We start from the raw sequence: 18,242 nt of genomic DNA, 5'->3' as shown, positions 1-18,242 counted from the left end.
TCTATTTCAAGTTACTAATAATTCCTTTCTTTAATGGCTTAAGCCGACTTTCTAATTGAACAATTATTTCTAAGTTCACAGCACTATGCAGTAATAACGTAGCAAACTTTGAATTTTTATTTAAGAAAATGCAGTCTGTTCACTAAATTATTTTTTAAATATTACATTTTCCAGGATTCCACTGCCTACATTAGACATACCATGCAGTCTTCTTTCATCTCTCTTGCACTTTCTGTACTTCTATAAATATGATGGTTGTAGAGAAGAGCTGAGATTCTACCTCTTTCTACCCATCTCCAATTGTCTGTCTTTACTCTGTCTCTTCCCCAAAGCACTCCCTGCAGCAACGTGTGAATCTGAGCTGCTGATCTAAGTGAGAACGAGTGATCAGCCAGCTCTAGACATGCAGTGTTGCTGCTAATTACAGAGAAAATTATTTCTTCGCTTTAGGAACAGACATGAGTCACACAGCCTGACTGCTGCTGCGCTTTCTCACTCTAACTTGGCACCATCTGCAAGTCAAATCAAAGAGACGGTTTTGGATCTTTATTAGCTGAGCTTCTCACCTCTGAGAAAGAACATCAACCAGAGAAAGTCAGAGACCACGCCGTCTCCGTTATCCTGCACTGAGCCTTCTATTCTAACTCTGAATGAATAAATGGAGAGATGTACAGAAATAAAAGGGGAAGCTAGTGAATTATTTGGGAGGAATTTTGCTGTTAAACATCCTCATTACCGCCTACACAGAGAGAAACCTTTCACACCTTGAGCTTCCAGATTGAAAGCTTGATGAAAACAACTCTCCTAGTTAAATGAGTAGCAGATGACAGCTGCACACTGCAGTTTGTGTTTGTCTACGGCTCAGTTGTGCTATCCTCCTGTGGGCAGACTGATAGATCCCCTCTCTCCCCTGCTGTAGTGAAACCACTGACCCCTGGCCAGACGCTGCCTCTGTGAGCTGGTTTTTCATCGCAGGCTTAACGAGCCATGCCCTTGTTGGTGTTTCCCCACCTCTTTCTTTATAGAGACACTGCCAAGCATTACGATTCAGTGAAAGGCTCTGAATTATAATGAAGGCTGTGTGATGCAGTGCGATGGGATTTCATTACAGAAAATTATGGTTCCCAGCCATTCACATAGTGTCCGTGTGAGGGGATTTCTGCCTTTACAGTGCATTAAGGCACATGTCTGTTTAAAGGCGTTACATCATGTGTTCAAAAACAATGACTTATATTACTGCGTGAGGTTCATGTGATTAAAATGATATTTGAATAATTCTATACATATTTATGAGTAGTAGGAAAGCCCTCAGGGAAATACCATTGATCAGCGTGTCACAGCCCAGGGGAGTGAAATAGAATTTGGAAAAGCTGATCTTGAACAGAGCTGAGGAAGGTAAAGAAGGAATAGCCATAAGGAAATGCAGAACAGAAGCCAAGCTCAGACCAAACCAGCTGTCAGAATACTGGAAGATGCGAGAAACCCTAGGTCATAGTGCTTTAGATTGAAGGCTAGAAAAGAAGAAAGATGTAATTGTGATAAGTGATAAATCACAAATCTACAGAAAAGACCCTCATGCAGTCAAACTGGAAAAGTGGAGAGAAGATTTACACTCATACGCATAAATATTTACATCGACTGCTTTTGTTAGTCATGATAGATGACTAACAAAAACAATTGTGCCCAGGCATGTGGCCTGAGGTCCTCCAAGGACAGCCTTTCATCAGTATTTTCCTAGTGTATGCATGCTAAATTGTTGTTTGCATTGGCCTGCTGCTGCTGTCTCCCTACATATCTGAGCTGAGAAAACACGTTTCCATGGTTTCCAAGGAGACAAGGACAAGAAAAAGGAGGGAAAAAAAAGCTTCTCATCTGCTGGAGTGTTAGAGATACAGCAAAAACTGGAGAGCTGAGATTTTATGAACAGAATACATTATAACACAACAAGAAGAAAAATATCACTATCTAATGTTTTAGTAGAACCTTAAATGTCCAATATCGTCTATAGCAATGAAGCCAAATGGACCAATCTGTCTGACAGCTAACATGTGTCCAGAGTATTAGTGTGGTGTTTTTTTGGCATCACTGCCACTCAGATTCATGGGGTGCTCCCTAATAAAGTCTAATGAGCTTAATCACTCTCTCGCTGTCACTGCATGGAACAGCAATACAAGACTTGAGCTGAGATAATCCAATGTTTTACAGAGTAAACATCTCTGACGAGGGTGTAGAAACACCCACTTGACATTTTATTATTTAATTTGAAACCTTATTACTCACTGAAGCTGATAACATGCTTCACTTGTGTGAGATTTCATGTTCTTCGTGTTATTAAAGCTCCGGTCTAACTGCGGTTGTTGTCAGGCTCAACTGACCTCATTAATCATTAAATAAGGAACGACCCCATGTAAGGCCTCACTCCCTCTCCTGTCCTAATCTGAGGAGCAGATGAAATCTAGCCGACAATGCACGCGCCAGAGTATCCCCAGAGGACCAATTTGAGAGACACGCTCACACACACACATTCACCATTCAGTCTTTACTTCCCATTTAAGATGGGTTCTGAGGTCTAATGCCAACCGTTGCCAAGGTGATGAGTGATGCCCCCATCTGTCATGCCACCCCCCAATTTCAATTTTCCTCTGCTTAATTCCTTTGTAATGGATGAATGTACATCTTCATTAAGAAATATGGCAAGTGTTGGATTCACAGATGTGGTAGGAGTCCTTTGTTTCTAAGCATTTTAAATTTGATTTGATATATTTGAGAATTGAGAGAATCAACAATGCTTTCACCATCACTGTGGGAAAACGAGCAAGGATCATGTGAACAAAATTATGTTTATTAATTATGCATGTTTATTACCCAGTATGAGGTGGTGTTCTCGGAGCTACAGTGGCATTAAAGCAGTGCTGGAGTCTGTCAGGGTGTGTGTGTAGTTAAAAGACAATGTCTCCCCCTGTCTGTTGAAAGCAAAACCCCTCAATGTGGAACAAATTTCAAGCCAACTGCTTCAAACTACTAACAGAGGAGTGAAGCTACAGGCACAATGGTACATTAGAAATATAATGAATAAACCTGATGTATAAATAACCCTGTGAAACTAAGAGTACCTGAAATTTGGTTTCAGACACTAGTATATTCTGTCATTTGATGTTTTTAAAGCATTAACACACCCTTTCACATGTTGTTCTCTCAAGACAGAGGAAAATCATTACTCCAGCAATTTGACCTGAGCTTCGCACTGTAGCAACGCAAAAAAACTGAGCTGACCCCATTAATTAAAGCTGAAGGAGCAGGTCTGTCCACACACTCAGCCCTCGGACATCAAAATCACCATCCGCCTGTTTGAGCACCACTAGCTCTTTCTTCGTCTCCTCTTTTAATGGAGAGTCCCACAAGGCTTTTAAATGATTCACGAGTGCCTTAAATGTTACAGCACTCTCACACTGTGGCACCCACATGCCACCATTCACATCATACTCCAAAGAGGATGCCCACTTCTTCAAAACATTCCAGTAAAAAAGCCTAAACTTTGGCCACAGCTGGGAGAGTTTGGTGCACAGTTGGACAGGTAAAGAGTGACACATGATGTGGAGCAGGTCGTGATGCCCTTGCAGCCAGTCTAAGAGCATGTCCTGGGCTGTAGTGTTTTCACAAGTGCTGTCTTCTGTCAGAAGAGAGGCTGCGACAACTTCTGAAACAGACTCCAATCCTCCACTGTCCTGAAGGACACGGTCTAGCATTGTCCTGGTGTAAGTTTCATTGCCTGGACGTCCCTGTAGGGCGTTGATCCGCTGTAAAAGCATCAGGCCTTGAGCCTGCGTGCCAATGGCCAGGCCACAGGTTTCCTTTGGGTACAATGAGGGGGAAGAGCCCAAGAGTTTACAAGCTGATTTGCACCCAATTAGACCAGGAAGGTTTAAGTGTGTTTCACTGCCTTGTGTTGTGTCTCCACTGTCCTCAAACAGCCTGAAAAGGGATTCAATGACGGAGTAGGGAGCGGCGGGGTTTGTTAACAGACTGATGAACAACCTGTGCCGACACTGGGCCACGTCGGTCAGACTGACCGGGCGGTATCCTGGTAAAGACTCGGAGAGCCGCTGGGAGGTGAGGCGGACAGCCTCCTCCAGCACCGCGCGGACGGAGGGGTTGGCGTGGAAGCGAGAGTAGACATTTTCACAGTACTTGGCCCACTGAAACGCCCTGTCCATCGTTTGAGGGTCCCACTCCCTGATAAATTCCGTCTGAGAAACGGCCAGTAGCTCCAACGTGCTGCTTAAGTTCTTCACCACGGCCTCCATTCGGCGCCAGAACTTCGACAGTCTCTCTTTCTCTCAGACTAATTCATAGTCCCGAGCATTGGTCAACCGAGGTGACCTTCGTACAAACTACAGTCCCAGAAAGCGCTTCTAAATCCTCAAACTACTTTTAAAAACTGTAGAAACAGTGAAAACTAATCCAGTAAGCGCTTTAGCCGAAGTAATAAGAAACCGGTCCACGAGCAGCAGGTAAACAAACCCATTCCCGCCTCTTGGGGAGCGTCTCAGATTACTTCACACTCCCTACATAGTGCACTTAGTAGCGTTTTCCACTGGTTCTTGCACAAACACCGTACTTAACAAAGAGCCCACTGGGATTAAGACACATATCCCTCTACATGACACACAGGACAGTGTCTGTGTAAAAAGACAAACTCACTTAAATGCACTGTGTAGGGAGTAGGGAGCCACTAAGATTCAGTCTAGGAGCCACGACTGTGGGAGATGTCAAAATAAAAGCATCAGAAAACACATGTTCGGCGGAAAAATTACTCGGACCACTTTCAGAAATTGCTCATAAAACGGTCACTGGCATCATATGTAAAGTTAGAGGACCTACATGTTTTCAACAGACATGCACACTCACGTTGGTGAAAATGTTATTAAAGCATTGTTAATATGTTATTAAAACATTGTTAAAGCTCTCTCTCTCTCTCTCTCTCTCTCTCTCTCTCTCTCTCTCTCTCTCTCTCTCTCTCTCACGTCAAGTTGTCGCTCTGTATGTGCGGTGTTCTGTGCCTCTCTGGAGGAGGCAGGGGGAGTGGAGGAATGAGCGGGAGACTCCTCTACAGGAGCAGCACATCACTTCTTCAGCTTTAGTTCATTCTTCATATCAGTTCTGTCAGAGCCGCTGTGTAGAAGAGAGCCTCCCAGCTGCTGTGCCATGCCAGTGGGACCCCCACGGCTCACCGCTAACGGGGGAGACCTGGAAAGAAAAGCATGAACATAGAGAACCGCAAAGAACAGTGCACAGGTTTCCCAAAGAGCCGGACTATTCGTAGGTGAGTTACGAGAAAAGCGGAGTGTCCAAAACCTCTGCTGTATTATATCGTATATACGACACAAGTGAATGATTTTTAACCCTATGTTTGCTACGAACCTAATATTTAGACGTTTAATATTTCGCGGTTGAGTGCAAATGCTGTGAAAGCTGTGAAATCTGTGGTTTTCTTCAGACTCTGGACAAGTTTGTTAATGTATCAGTGGTCGTCATTTATGATTAGCTGTTTTTTTTCCTCAATTTTCAGTAAATATTTATTTAAGTTTATTCAGCAAGTCTAATTGTTGAGGCAGCTCTAATTAATAATTAAACGTATAGACAATTAAATGTAAATATTTATGTGTATTACACTGTCTTAGTCTTTTTCAGAAACCTTTCTGATCAACATTCAAAGATGTGCATCTGATATTTAAAGGTGCAATAGATGATTTTATTTATTTATTTATTTATTTATTTATTTATTTATTTATTTATTTATTACTGTTACAAATAAACTCTACAATATAAAGTATATGATTAAAAGTGGTTATTTTAGTGACAGAATCAACACAAGTTTGAAAAACTGCACATTTGCCGTCATTGCTGTTGTGGTTCTCCTGCTAGGCTGCTGGAGGTCCCTTTGACCAATGCACTAGTGCATTAGTCAGAATTAGGGATGCACAGCCTTTGGTGGCTAAGTAGTTGAACTATAATAACAGACAGGTACTGTGCCTGAAATGGTCTTCTGCACCTTTAATTATATTCTGCAATTAGTCAATTAGTTGAAACAACTTTTCTAATTCTCTGAGCAGTTTAACACATCTTCAGACTGGGTGGTCAAAACAGTTTTTGCAGTGAGTGTTGAGAGGGAGTTAACCATTTTGGGAATTTTAACAGCTTCTGTGTAATACACCATGCCACACTTGTGGCTTCTCTGTTAAACCGACAAAAATAGATGCCGCTATGAGGAGAATATGAGAACAGCAGTAGCTTTTAAGTAATAAAGTAGTTATAAAAACCAAACAGTCACAATGCGTTGAACACATGTTGTCTCAAAAACAGTTTAATTTTTCTTTTTAATTCAATTACTTCCTTTCATGTCAGCAGTGACATATTGAGCAGTTATTACACTTTTAATAAAGACAATAAAAACAGTAACCCAAGTAAATGTGATTTATTCCAGCCTGCTAAACTCAGAGAAAATATTAGCTGATGTTTGTGTGAGCAAATGCTGAACTCTGAACTCTTCAGTTAGCTCCGTGTTGACACTAGTAGATGCTGTAATTGATATGAAAACAGTAAACAAAGAAACACAATTGTCTTGAATAGAGTGCTTTTCCACTATTTTACCCAGTGTATGTGTGTGTGTGTGTGTGTGTGTGTATTTTCTGAATAATTTGCTAGCCCAAAAGCAGTGAAATAACAGATTGCAGACATCACAGGGCTCTAAACACCAATAAAAGATTAAAAATATATATTCAGTATCTTAAATGTAGAGGTATGTGCAGCATCAGATGGGACATGATGCTGTAACAGATGCAAATGCCATCACAGAATTTGCATCTCCAATTTACAGAGCATATGAAATCGTATTCATGTGTTTATTATGCAAGCATTGAAGCATACCACATTTATGACGAGGTCCATTTGTTTATCTTAAAGCTATCCTACATTCACTTTTCAATGGGGGGGGAAATATTTGTACATTTTAATGACATAATTGTAAAAAGGTAAAATATATAAGCCTGTACTCCAACAATGTGTCATTATGCAAATCATTATATGTTAAAAAATATAACTGCAGTAGAATATGGCATGCTTTCATTCCCTATATAAAGATACAGAATATGTAGCTCTGAGGGCATTGCCCCAGTTATGTGAGGGTACCACCCCACTGACAGTCTGCTACCATTAGTTTCTGAGAGCACAAGTGCTTAGGGAAAACAATGTCCAACCAAGTGATAATTTTGTTTTAGAGAACCAAGACCTTTCAGAGGCAGTTCTCTGAGGAATTCATTGTTTCAGACTATCTATTTAGCCTTTGCATATGTTTAACACCACTGTATGAAAAACCGTTCCAGACACTGATATTTCCTTTGTTTTTTACAGTAGCTTTGGTTCAGTGGGTTTGGAATTCCTGTCTGAGTTTTTTCCAAACAAAGTGCGTTCCATCAGTTTGTTGTTGTGCTAAAATTATTTTACTTTGACAGAAATATCACTTGAATAAACATTTTATGAAATACCCTAAAAGACATCGTGTACAAGTATTTTTGGGGCCACAGTAAAATTGTTTAGTAGGTATTAATATGGGTCAAATCCAAAGGATTTAAATATTATTTTAATGAAGAAAAGCAAAGGTACAGTCTTGTCTCGAGTGAAATGTAAAGGTCCAATGAGGACAGCAGGAGAACACAGTGTGGTTTTGTTCCTATTGGAATGACACAGCATTCAGCTCCTGTATCTGAAACAGTCTTCTGTTGAACAGGAGAGCATACTCTTACAGTTTCCTCTGGCTGAGTTTGTCAAGGTCGGCGCTAGAGGCTGAAGTTAAAGCAAAGGCTACCAAAAACACTGTTAAAGCCTAACACTAATATATGAGAACTTTTTAAACAACTAAAAGTATGATTAGAATATCAATTTGCATTTTTTAAATTCACTGTGTGTACGCTATAAGTTTGTGCTGATTGTTGTTCAGTGGCACAATCTGTTTGCTTTTGTTTACAACTATAAATCCTTTATCCTGGACCTCATTACACACACTGACCTTTGTCCTCAGCTAAAGGTCAGCTGCTCTCTGCAGCATTTAGACCTTCCTTATGGCTTGATTTGTCTGTACATCTGTGTCTGAGGGTATTTTGTGCACATAGTACAGACCTGAAACTGCAGTTTTGTTTAGTTTCTGATTGGTGATAGTGATAGTGGTGATAGTGCAATTGTGTCTTTGAATTCTCATAGGAGTTACACATACAGGTAGGTTTACAGAGGTAGATCTGCTGAGGATTGTTTGGGTATACATACACACTTAATTTTTTTTTTTTTAACTTGGTTTAGATAATACCACTTTCAGAACAATTTTTTTACATCCAACACAGTAACTTTAAAGGAGAAGGATTTTTTCTAAGCTTATAATAAATGTTACATTAGAAAAAAATAATTATTTGGTCAATATCTGTTGATTCACACTTTTTTTTAAAGAATTTTCTTTTTTAAGAAATTTTAACTTTCAAACTGTGTAAAGAAAGTTGGAGATAGCTGATGACCTGAAACTGATCAATTATGCAGATAAATTATTCTCACATTTGCCTAGCTCTGGATGAACCACATTTGGCATCATTTTGTAGCCCCTGACAGGTAGGTATCAAAATATTTAAGTGGGCAAGATGCAGGATATACATTTATATAATACTGGTAATGCTTATTAGATTTTATGTGCTTGACAGGCTGACTTTATTCTGTTTGCTTAAAGCAATGACAGTCCTACCCTGAGACATCCTGCTTTGATAACCATCTTAAGTTTAAATTGTCAACTGTTTGAGCAAACAAGGATGCAGAAGGTGCAGTCATGATCATAAATTAAGCATCTGAAAGTAAGATATATCATTTTGTATATAGTATTAGTAAGCTGATAAGTGTAATTGTTAAGATCAAGGAGGTGATTGTCTATGTGTCTATTCCGTACATTAGGAAATACAGAGATCAGTCCCGTGTCTCAAATAAAAAAAAAAACAGCACACTGTTCTGCCACTTGTTTACCATTTACTTCATTATCTAGTGCTTGGGATTTCCATGAGAGCAGAACAGTCTCAGATGAAACATTGTGCACAGTAATGACAGATTACTGCAGGATACCTCACACTGCTGAACACAACAGAACAAGTCTCTATAGAAACAGGACAAATGTTGAAAAGCACAGACATCTAACTCACTTTTATACTGTTTCTGTTGGACAAGAATCTGGTATATTCAAGATGGTAGCATTTCAAGAGAAGGAAAAAAACCTCCTACTCCTAAAGAGAAGCTGGTATTTTCAGATAATACTAAAAAATTAAGTACAAGTTACAAATATTTGTTCAGACAGAGATGATATGTGTGTGTTGTCTCATATTTATTTGGAACTGCTGTAATGTTAGCCCCTCCCTGTACAGTGTGCAAGCTTTTTTTTCCACACTTTTACTGAAGATACTGTATAGGACCTAGGACAACTTTTATAACTAAAATTGAACTTTTTTTTGCAGTGAGTTTGATGTTAACCACCTAGCCTGCCAGATTACAATTAGAGCATTGACATAATGGTAGCAGCGTAGTAGGTTGTCTTTTTAGCAGTCAGAGAACTAGTTGGGTCTTGTTTCCAATTGAGTGGGCATAGATCCACTCCCATAGCTATGCAGTTGTTTATTACATCTTCTCAGTATTGATTTTAAACTATATCCTGTTGCCTTTAGATTTATCCCTGTTTGAACTTGCTTTAACCCTGAATTAAAAGTGGCCAGAGTTTGGAAAGTGACAGCTTTATCTGACATCTTTAAGGAGATATTGTGTGTAATGATTGATTCTCAGCAACAGAGCAGCTACATGAGCATTGCTGACAGCTGGTTAAAGTAGTGAATTCCACTCAAGCTGTCACTGTCTTCTAGGTGAAGCAGGCCCCTGGGTAGGAGGACTGTATTTGACAGTCATCACATTGTTGCAGAGGCCCTGAATGGCTTGTAACAGAGATCACTGAGACAGCCTTCGTGTTTTCAGGACACACACCTGAATGCCAGGGTGGATCTGACCTGCCAAATTGCCCAGTGTGGTTAGCACTTCAGTTTCAGAGTCCAGTTTCTTATTGAGAGAGATATTTGATAGTGATCTGTTCTTTATTTCTCCCTTTACCTTTTTTTCTTCTTTCTTTGTCTGTCTGTCTGTTACCCAGACACACACTTCATCTCTTTCTCCTTCTCTATCACCCCCCCCCCTCTCTCTCACTCACTCAGACACACACACACACACTCACTCCAACACTCTCTCTCTCTCTCTCTCTCTCTCTCTCTCTCTCTCAGTTATGACCTGTATGAAAGAGGCCCTGTGTATGAGGAGACTGTGAGAGAGGGCAGCGGAGGAAGAATTCCCCTTCAGCTCTAACTGAGTGTGAAGCAAAGGCATAACTTTCAGATGAACATTGGAAGGAATGAACATGACCTACAGTGGGGGCCCAGACACACAGTAAAGAGATGGAAAACACTGATATACAGCTTTTAAAAGTATCCAAAAGTATAACCACAAGAATTCGAACTATAATAGCCTTAACGGCTGGTCAAAAACAGATAGACAACTCCCATCCTATAGAAGCTGGTGTATGTTAACACTCTTGCCCTGCACACAGCAGATGAAGGTTCAGTTCCTGGCTTGGGCAAGAACAGCTGATTACATCAGTGATGGTCCTTAGGCCAAGTCAAATGTATTTGTATAATGCTTTCTACAACCTGATGGTCTTATAAATCAGCTTTACAGAAAATGTGAATTAACACAAAATTGAAGTGAATAACCCCAGATGAGCAAGACAAAGCTGACAGCTGCAAGGAATAACTCCTTCGAAGCAGGAGGAAGAAACTTTGGAAGGAACAAAGACTCACAAAGAGGGGCCCATCCTTCTCTGGTCAAACATATTCTAAACAATAGAGTTTTAATTTAAAACTGCAGGCAGCCTTGGAGTTTGTATACATCATGGTGACCTTTAGTAAAATCTGTGCTAAGTCAGTCTTATCAAATATCCAGGAGCTGCTACATTTGTGAAATATGATGAATAATTGTTAGGTTAGGATGAGAATGTATGTCATAAACTTAATACAGTGATACAGTAGGACATATTAACAAAAAGGTTTAAAGCAATAATTATTATAGCAGTTTTAGAAATAACAATTTAAAAAATAAATTATTTTTAGGTTATATGTCAGAGCTGTAATTATTGGGGATTTGTAAACCCGTATTTGCCCTTGGAAAGGACTATGTTGTAGCATAGGACTGGGCAATTAATCGAAATGTGATCAAAATAGACATTCAGAATTTCTAATTGAGGGCGGCATGGTAGCGCAGCAGGTAGTGTCGCAGTCACACAGCTCCAGGGACCTGGAGGTTGTGGGTTGGATTCCCTCTCCGGGTGACTGTTTGTGAGGAGTTGGTGTGTTCTCCCCGTGTCCGCGTGGGTTTCCTCCGGATGCTCCGGTTTCCTCCCACAGTCCAAAAACACACGCTGGTAGGTGGATTGGCGACTCGAAAGTGTCCGTAGGTGTGAATGTGTGTGTGTGTCTGTGTTGCCCTGTGAAGGACTTGCGCCCCCTCCAGGGTGTATTCCTGCCTTGCGCCCAATGATTCCAGGTAGGCTCTGGACCCACCACGACCCTCAACTGGATAAGCGGTTACAGATAATGAATGAATGAATTTCTAATCAACATAATTTTGTCTATGACGATTATATTAATTATTTTTACTCTGTTATGTCCCCACTGTGTGTTCATGTACTGTCCCTTTAAAACCACACTACCAAGATGTAGTCATGTGATTCTGCCCCTATCTGCCACATGGAGGCAACCTAAATGTCGAGGCCGTTCAAGCGACTCAAGCAGCTCGTACTAAAGAAAAATACAGTGTCTGTGGTTTGGCCGTGCTATGATTTGACTTTAATTAAGACGACACTGAACAAAACACAAGAGAGGAACAAGCTCCCAGCAACATTACACACATATCCCATATTTAATACTGGAGCATATTTACAGAACAAGCCTCGTCACTGAAATGTGAGGGTCAAAATTACAAAAACAAAATAACCGTTCATTAATTGTAATCGTGGTAAAATGTACAATTAATTGTGATATTGATTTGCGCTTATATCGCCCAGCACTATTGTAGCATATGTGAAAGTCCGCTGTACAATAGCAGTGCACCTGCAGTTATTCCATACACAGAAAAATGAACAAACATTTATCTGCCTTACATGTTTCGGAGTGCTCTTTGTCCTGTGCGACTGCTGTGAGCACACAAAGAAACTGAAGGTCACTCAAGCAAACTTGTAGCTAACTCTGAAACTGCTTGTGAGGAGCGGTCTCCAGTTCTGTTTAATCAGAGCGATGTTTGAATTTGCAGAGCACTGCACTGTATTCAGAGGATTCATTGTTGGAGCCAGGCCTGAAATTAAATAAATTTTAGAAAAAGCACATGAAAGTGAGACTGATCCTGGAAAGTGATGAGAGAATTGGGAGTGAAGGCCAAAGCTTATGAAGTGAGAATAGGGGAGTGAGAGGATGATCAGAGGACATAAAGCTGTAGTGATAGCCATGGGAAAGTAAAAATGGTTCTATTGTGCAACAGAGGCCCTTCAGTGAAGCGTGCTTAGAGAGCAATGAAATTTACACTCGGGTCATGACCTCTGTATGACCTTCATGCTGCCTCTCATTTTCAGTTTGAAAGGCAGAACTACTGTTTTTCTACTTGCCAAAGTATGCAAGTAGTTTGTGTAAAAACCCAAATCAGAACAAATGGCCATAGAGCATGTGAGAACATAACTTAGGTCTCTGATTATACAAAACTGTCAGTACTTCTGACTGATTATTTATAACTGACATAAATCTGTTTACACACTTGTTTGAAAAGAATTTATATTATGGATTTCCTTTTTCATTTTTCTGACCTTTGTGTCCCCTGCACACTCTCTGTCTGTCTGTAGGTTGTTAAGGAAGTAGCAGTATGTACCACTCTCTAAGCCCTAAGCAGCAGCTGGCTGGCCCTGGACTCACTGACCTGCAGCAGTACAGCCAGTGGCTGGCCAGCAGACATGAGGCCAGCCTGCTGCCCATGAAGGAGGACCTGGCACTTTGGCTCACCAGCATGCTGGGTAAGTGAGGGCCAATGAGGCCTCTGGATTTGTCATCTGTTGCTCTTTATTTTTCTTGTCAGAAATTGTTAAACTGTGTTCTTGCTATGGTTTGGTAGTTTTTGCTCAGGGATTAATAAATCATGTGTTCAGAGTCTATCAATGGGAACTTGTTAAAGTAATATAATGGCTTACTCTATAAAGAAGCGTAAAATTGTTGTGAATCAGTGTAGAAATTGATGAAGTCCAGATTTATATTTTTAAATGGTGCTAAACTGTGTCCTGGTGCTAACTTTTTTTGAAAAAATGTATAATCATCTTTTGAAAGGGCAAATTGCTCCAGCAGGTTGTGCAGATGTTGGCCAAAGTGATGACCCTGTCATAGCCATTGCAAGAGAAGCTGGACATTCCAAGAGTGAGAAAATTCAAACAACGGCTTATTGTCTGCACAATCATATGCACAAGAAGAAGGATGATACAGAGACTCTGATTCAGTTCAACACTGTTGCTCGCCAAATCTGTGTTAAACGGGGCAAGTTTCAGCAAACATAGTCCTGCCAAATGCAAGATTTTGTATTGAAAGCCCACTTTGCACTGACCAAGCCTCTTATCAGTCTCATATGCTTGACTTACATTAGCTGAGGAGCATGTTGTGTGAATGGTAGAAGACTGGTCAAGAGTTCACTTTAGTGATTAGCGTTGTTTATTTTAGTCAAGTGAGATGGGAAATGTAATGGGTATTGTACTGTGGAAAGACTGAATCCAAATGTGTGAAGAATTTGCATGAGGATGCGTCATGGTTTAAGGGGTGTTTTCTGGCACAGGATTTGGGCCTGTTACTCCTTGGCAAGGTGAATGATAATGGTTATCACAAACTCCTTCCATTCCATGTACATTCCCAGTCAGGCACTGATTTTTATACAGGACAATGTGTTCTTTTCAAACTGCATATCGGTAAAGAATTTCTTTGAAGCTGTAAACATTGAAACACTGAAATTGCCAGACCCAGAGTCCTTAGCTGAACCCGACTGAGAATCTCGAGAAGAAAACTGGTGACAAAGTAATGGCTAAGAAACCTGCTAGAGTTAAATGTGTAAAAGACTGGAAAACAATGGGCCAAAACCAGGGCAATGTGAGAAACTGATGCCCTGCTTGTGCAGATCCACTGGAGGCATTCAAAGAAATACACTACATTTCCTAAAAATTTTTCAAATTTTTGAAAACTTCTTTTTCTTCTGCACTTATTACCATTTTGTAATTACAGCTGCTCTCTTTACATTATTTAATTACTTTACTTTACACTGGGATGAGCAGTTACTTTGAAATTTACTTTGAAAGTTAAGTTTTTCATAAATTTTGATCTCTACTGTATTTGTACAGGCACATGTTCATTGTGAACCATCCTAAAACACATATGCTTTGTAACAATGTCTAGCAGTAGTCAGAAAAAACACTAGATATTTAAGCTGAACACCAAATTAAAAAAGAAATTAAGAAAAAAATCAGACAAGAAATAAAATAATAAAATGCTTTCAGGCCTGTCGTTCATTGCAAAAATCAGTGCAAATCTTTGGGGAGCATTATTCTGTAATGATGGCTTCAGTGTACCTCTGTGTTCTTCTGCCTTTATGAGCAATACACAATATACACAAAAGTTTAAAACCATCACAAGGTCAGCAGTCGTGAGTAGCAGATTAATATTAACAGTCCATATTCCATTTAATTCCATTGGCATATGTTAATACTGTGGGTTTTTTGTGGAACATGGATTATTCCTGTAGCCTCAGACTCCCCTGCATTTGTGTCACTTCTGCTGATAAACAATCCATCATCGGTGTAAGCAGTGTGTCTGAAGGAAAACAAATTGCTATGCAAGTCATGGAGGAAGTCTTTCAATGGAATTCCCATCATTTGCATAGCTTACAGCATGTCCTGCTGCAGCGCTCGTTAAAGGCAGTTTAAGATATTGGATATGTGTGATCATCGCTTAAGCATATGGCATTTCCCTTGAGAATTCCCGATCTTCTAAATGATTTTTCCTCCTACATTCTTGCTGTAATTTAAAGTATTTTTGCACCCTGGTTTCCATAGATTTCCCAGCATTTAGTCAGTGTTTGGACCATACTGAACCCCAGCAGTGATTCAGGAATATTACGCAAATTACCAGAAGAAGAATAGTTGTGTGTCATGATTCTGGCCCAAGCTCACGTGTGTGTGTGTGGAGTAGGACGTTTATGGAATGTCTGGCAATGGTCAGTATGAGCACAGCCAGGCACAAAGCAGAAAAAGTGGCTTTGGTCAGCCTGGAGCCTCAGTGGACCACACAAACATCTCAGCTGCACTGCAAGTGCCTTCTTCAACCTTTACACTCATTAGTGGTGTGTGTGGGAGCCTTTAATGGGATGTGTAGGCAGATATCTGTGCTCAGATGTGTGTTATGTATGAGCATGCCTGGGGAAGCTAAGCTACCACAGGTCAGAGAGCCAGCTGTGTAGAAGTGCCAGATATCCTGTTTATATCTCAGCTGTTCAATGAAAAAAAAAAAAGAAATGTAAATTACAACATTTTATTGCCCATCCTGACAAAGCAATCTACTTTGACTTTACTTGATTCAAACGTGTAAGAAAAAATAATTAAATATGTTTCAGGAACTAAGTTATTACCAAAAGCAAGTAAATGACAGGAGTAGTTTTTTTTATATTTGAATTTATACTAGTACATATGTAGAAGTATGTACATACATACAAATGTACATATTTCAGTCAAGCGAATTCAGGGCTTCATTATGAATGTAAGCCAACATAAAATATGTTAACACTGTTATTGTGATAAATTATATCACTGTATATTTGATTTTTTCCTGTTTCTTTTTTTTTTTTTTTTTGGAATAATTTATATTTTCAGTCTAATTTTACAGTTTTTTATAATACAGTGCCCCAATAGGACCACTGCAGGGCAGGTATTATTTGGGTGGTAGATTATGATCAGCACTGAACTGACACAGATGTGGTGGAGTGTTGCTGTATGTTGTGCTGGTGCAAGTGGATCAGAAACAGTACTGTTGCTGGACTTTTTAAACCACTTACTGCCACTGCTGGATTAAGAATATTCTGCCAACCAAAAATATCCAGCCTAAACCGTCATGGGGTCTGAGTCCTTTGACCACTGATGAAGAACTAGAGAATGACCAACACAAACAGTGCAGCAATAGACAACTTATGTCTGACTTTGCACCAGCAAGTTGTGTGTTTCCAATTTAGTTCACAGTGAGTGGACATTGTGTTTCCAAACTCCAGCAGTACCGCCGTGTCTGATCCATTTGTACCAATGCAACACATGAGTGTCACTGAAGTGCTTGATTATATCCACCACCACAATAAAAAACTGCTCTGTGGTGGTCCTTTATGTGACCGGAAGGACAGGGTGAAAGGGGGATAACAAAGTATGCAGAGTAACAGGTGGACTATGCCCTGTAATTGTAGAACTAAAAAATTGCACATTTATGGTAAATGGAGCTAAAATGGAAAATGACTGTAGAAACAAATAGGTCACTTAGTTTTATGCCTGATCATTGTATATGTCAGGAATGGACTGATGTTTAGATTTCAGAATAGCAGAAATGTAGGTGACACTGGGTTACTGTGTAAATATTCTGCCATTCATATTAATGTATTCTGTGTAGTGTTATAATGGTATTTCAGGTAGTTCACTATTTCTAAATTGTATAATATTTGTGTATCTGAGTCAGCAGATATGTACACAACATATTTCACATACCTGCATTGCCCCATAGTATTAATTTGGATAATAATTTGCCATAATGTCCACTTGTAATTAATACCAACAGTGTAGCTGCATTCATCTACATTGCTGGGGAATTTCAGAAAGTTGAGCAATTTGCTGTGAGTTTTCTTTTTGGGTTATTCAAAGTGTTTTGGTGTGATTTAAATATGTTGATTTTTTGTGTGATTTAGATGCTGTTGCCAGAGATGCTTGCTATTTTGAGCCACAGTGTGGGATGTTGTAGAGTTTATTTTTGCTTCACTTTATGGAGAAGAAGAGAGGAGGGGGAAGGAGAACAGAGGGGGCTTCACAAACTCTCAATCTCTCCCTCCACTGGCCTCGAGTGCCACATTTGGAACTCATTAAAACATCTAAACCCCCTCTACCGCTAATGCGCCCCCCTCTCTTAGAAAAAGAATAGATGAAAAAATATTCTCTTTCCACAGACACCCCAAACCCCCTGCCACCACCTCCTGTTTCAGGGTGATCTAACTGAGAAAGAATGGTCATCTGGAAGCCAGTCAAAAGCAGCAGCCACATGTTGATCAGTGTAGTATGTGTGTGTATGTGTGTGTGTGTGTGTGTGTGTGTGTGTGTGTGTGTGTGTGTGTGTGTGTGTATGGTGTTATCTAGGCTACTATGCAAAAAGCAATCAGCTGTTGTTGCTGGAGCATCAGCATTGCTGTTTGTGCTCATTGCTCCCCAGTGTAACATGTGTTTACTGGTGCTTGGCTCACCATGAATTGCAATTATCTACTGCCTTGTAGTTACACTTTGTTACAGAGCAGTTGTTCCTTTTCACCAATAATCTCAATATCCCATTCCAAAATGATGTCATTTTGTGTATTAACATTTTTTTATGAGCTCTCTTTATACATTAAAATTAAAAGGTATTTTTGTTACCGTGATGTTTTGTCAGTATTCAAATATCAGTCCTTAAACTTATATTGCAGTATGTGTCTTTTATTTTTCATATGGTTTAAAGACCAACAGATGTGTTTAATGAAATAATCAGAAGATAGTAGTTATATGTAACTTCCATGTTCCTCTCTGTGTACTTCTCTTCTACTGGGCTGGCCTCATTCAAAAAGGCATGGATTAAAACTACTTAAAATTTTAGCATGAAGTGCACAATTTGAACTGCTATAGGCCCTTTTTTATCTCAGCAAAGCAGTGAGCATTTGATAAAAAAATTGCTGAGGAAGGCAGAAGAGAACTTTAACCATTTTGAAGCCATGTACATATTATTTGAGAAGGTCTCTCTATGGGATTTTGTTTTTTATCATCCCACTCTCTTCCTCTGTTTCTT

At 39.7% G+C, this 18,242-nt stretch overlaps 2 protein-coding genes across 3 annotated transcripts in view; one reads left to right on the top strand and one right to left on the bottom strand.

Annotated features, from left to right (window-relative positions):
- Positions 1 to 2,045: 2,045 nt before the first annotated feature.
- On the bottom strand, positions 2,046 to 4,335 carry fancf (FA complementation group F). Its single transcript, XM_066669288.1, has one exon. The coding sequence runs from the start codon at positions 4,302 to 4,304 to the stop codon at positions 3,282 to 3,284; it is 1,023 nt and encodes a 340-aa protein (XP_066525385.1). The 5' UTR covers positions 4,305 to 4,335; the 3' UTR covers positions 2,046 to 3,281.
- A 743-nt stretch (positions 4,336 to 5,078) lies between these two features.
- LOC136695223 (growth arrest-specific protein 2) overlaps positions 5,079 to 18,242 on the top strand; it is a 33,726-nt gene continuing 20,562 nt past the window's right edge. The window contains exons 1-2 of one of the 2 annotated variants that reach the window (XM_066669152.1): positions 5,079 to 5,323; positions 13,004 to 13,171. In XM_066669152.1, coding sequence (XP_066525249.1) covers positions 13,024 to 13,171 — 148 coding nt within the window. In that variant the 5' untranslated portion in view covers positions 5,079 to 5,323; positions 13,004 to 13,023. Of the gene's footprint in view, positions 5,324 to 10,405; positions 10,507 to 13,003; positions 13,172 to 18,242 lie in introns of those variants that run through there. The other variant, XM_066669153.1, reaches the window with a different exon arrangement.

Source organism: Hoplias malabaricus, chromosome 4 (assembly GCF_029633855.1).
Source record: "Hoplias malabaricus isolate fHopMal1 chromosome 4, fHopMal1.hap1, whole genome shotgun sequence".
NCBI lineage: Eukaryota > Metazoa > Chordata > Actinopteri > Characiformes > Erythrinidae > Hoplias > Hoplias malabaricus.
The sequence above is the reverse complement of the archived record's forward strand: the minus strand, read 5'-3'. Positions and strand labels throughout refer to the sequence as shown.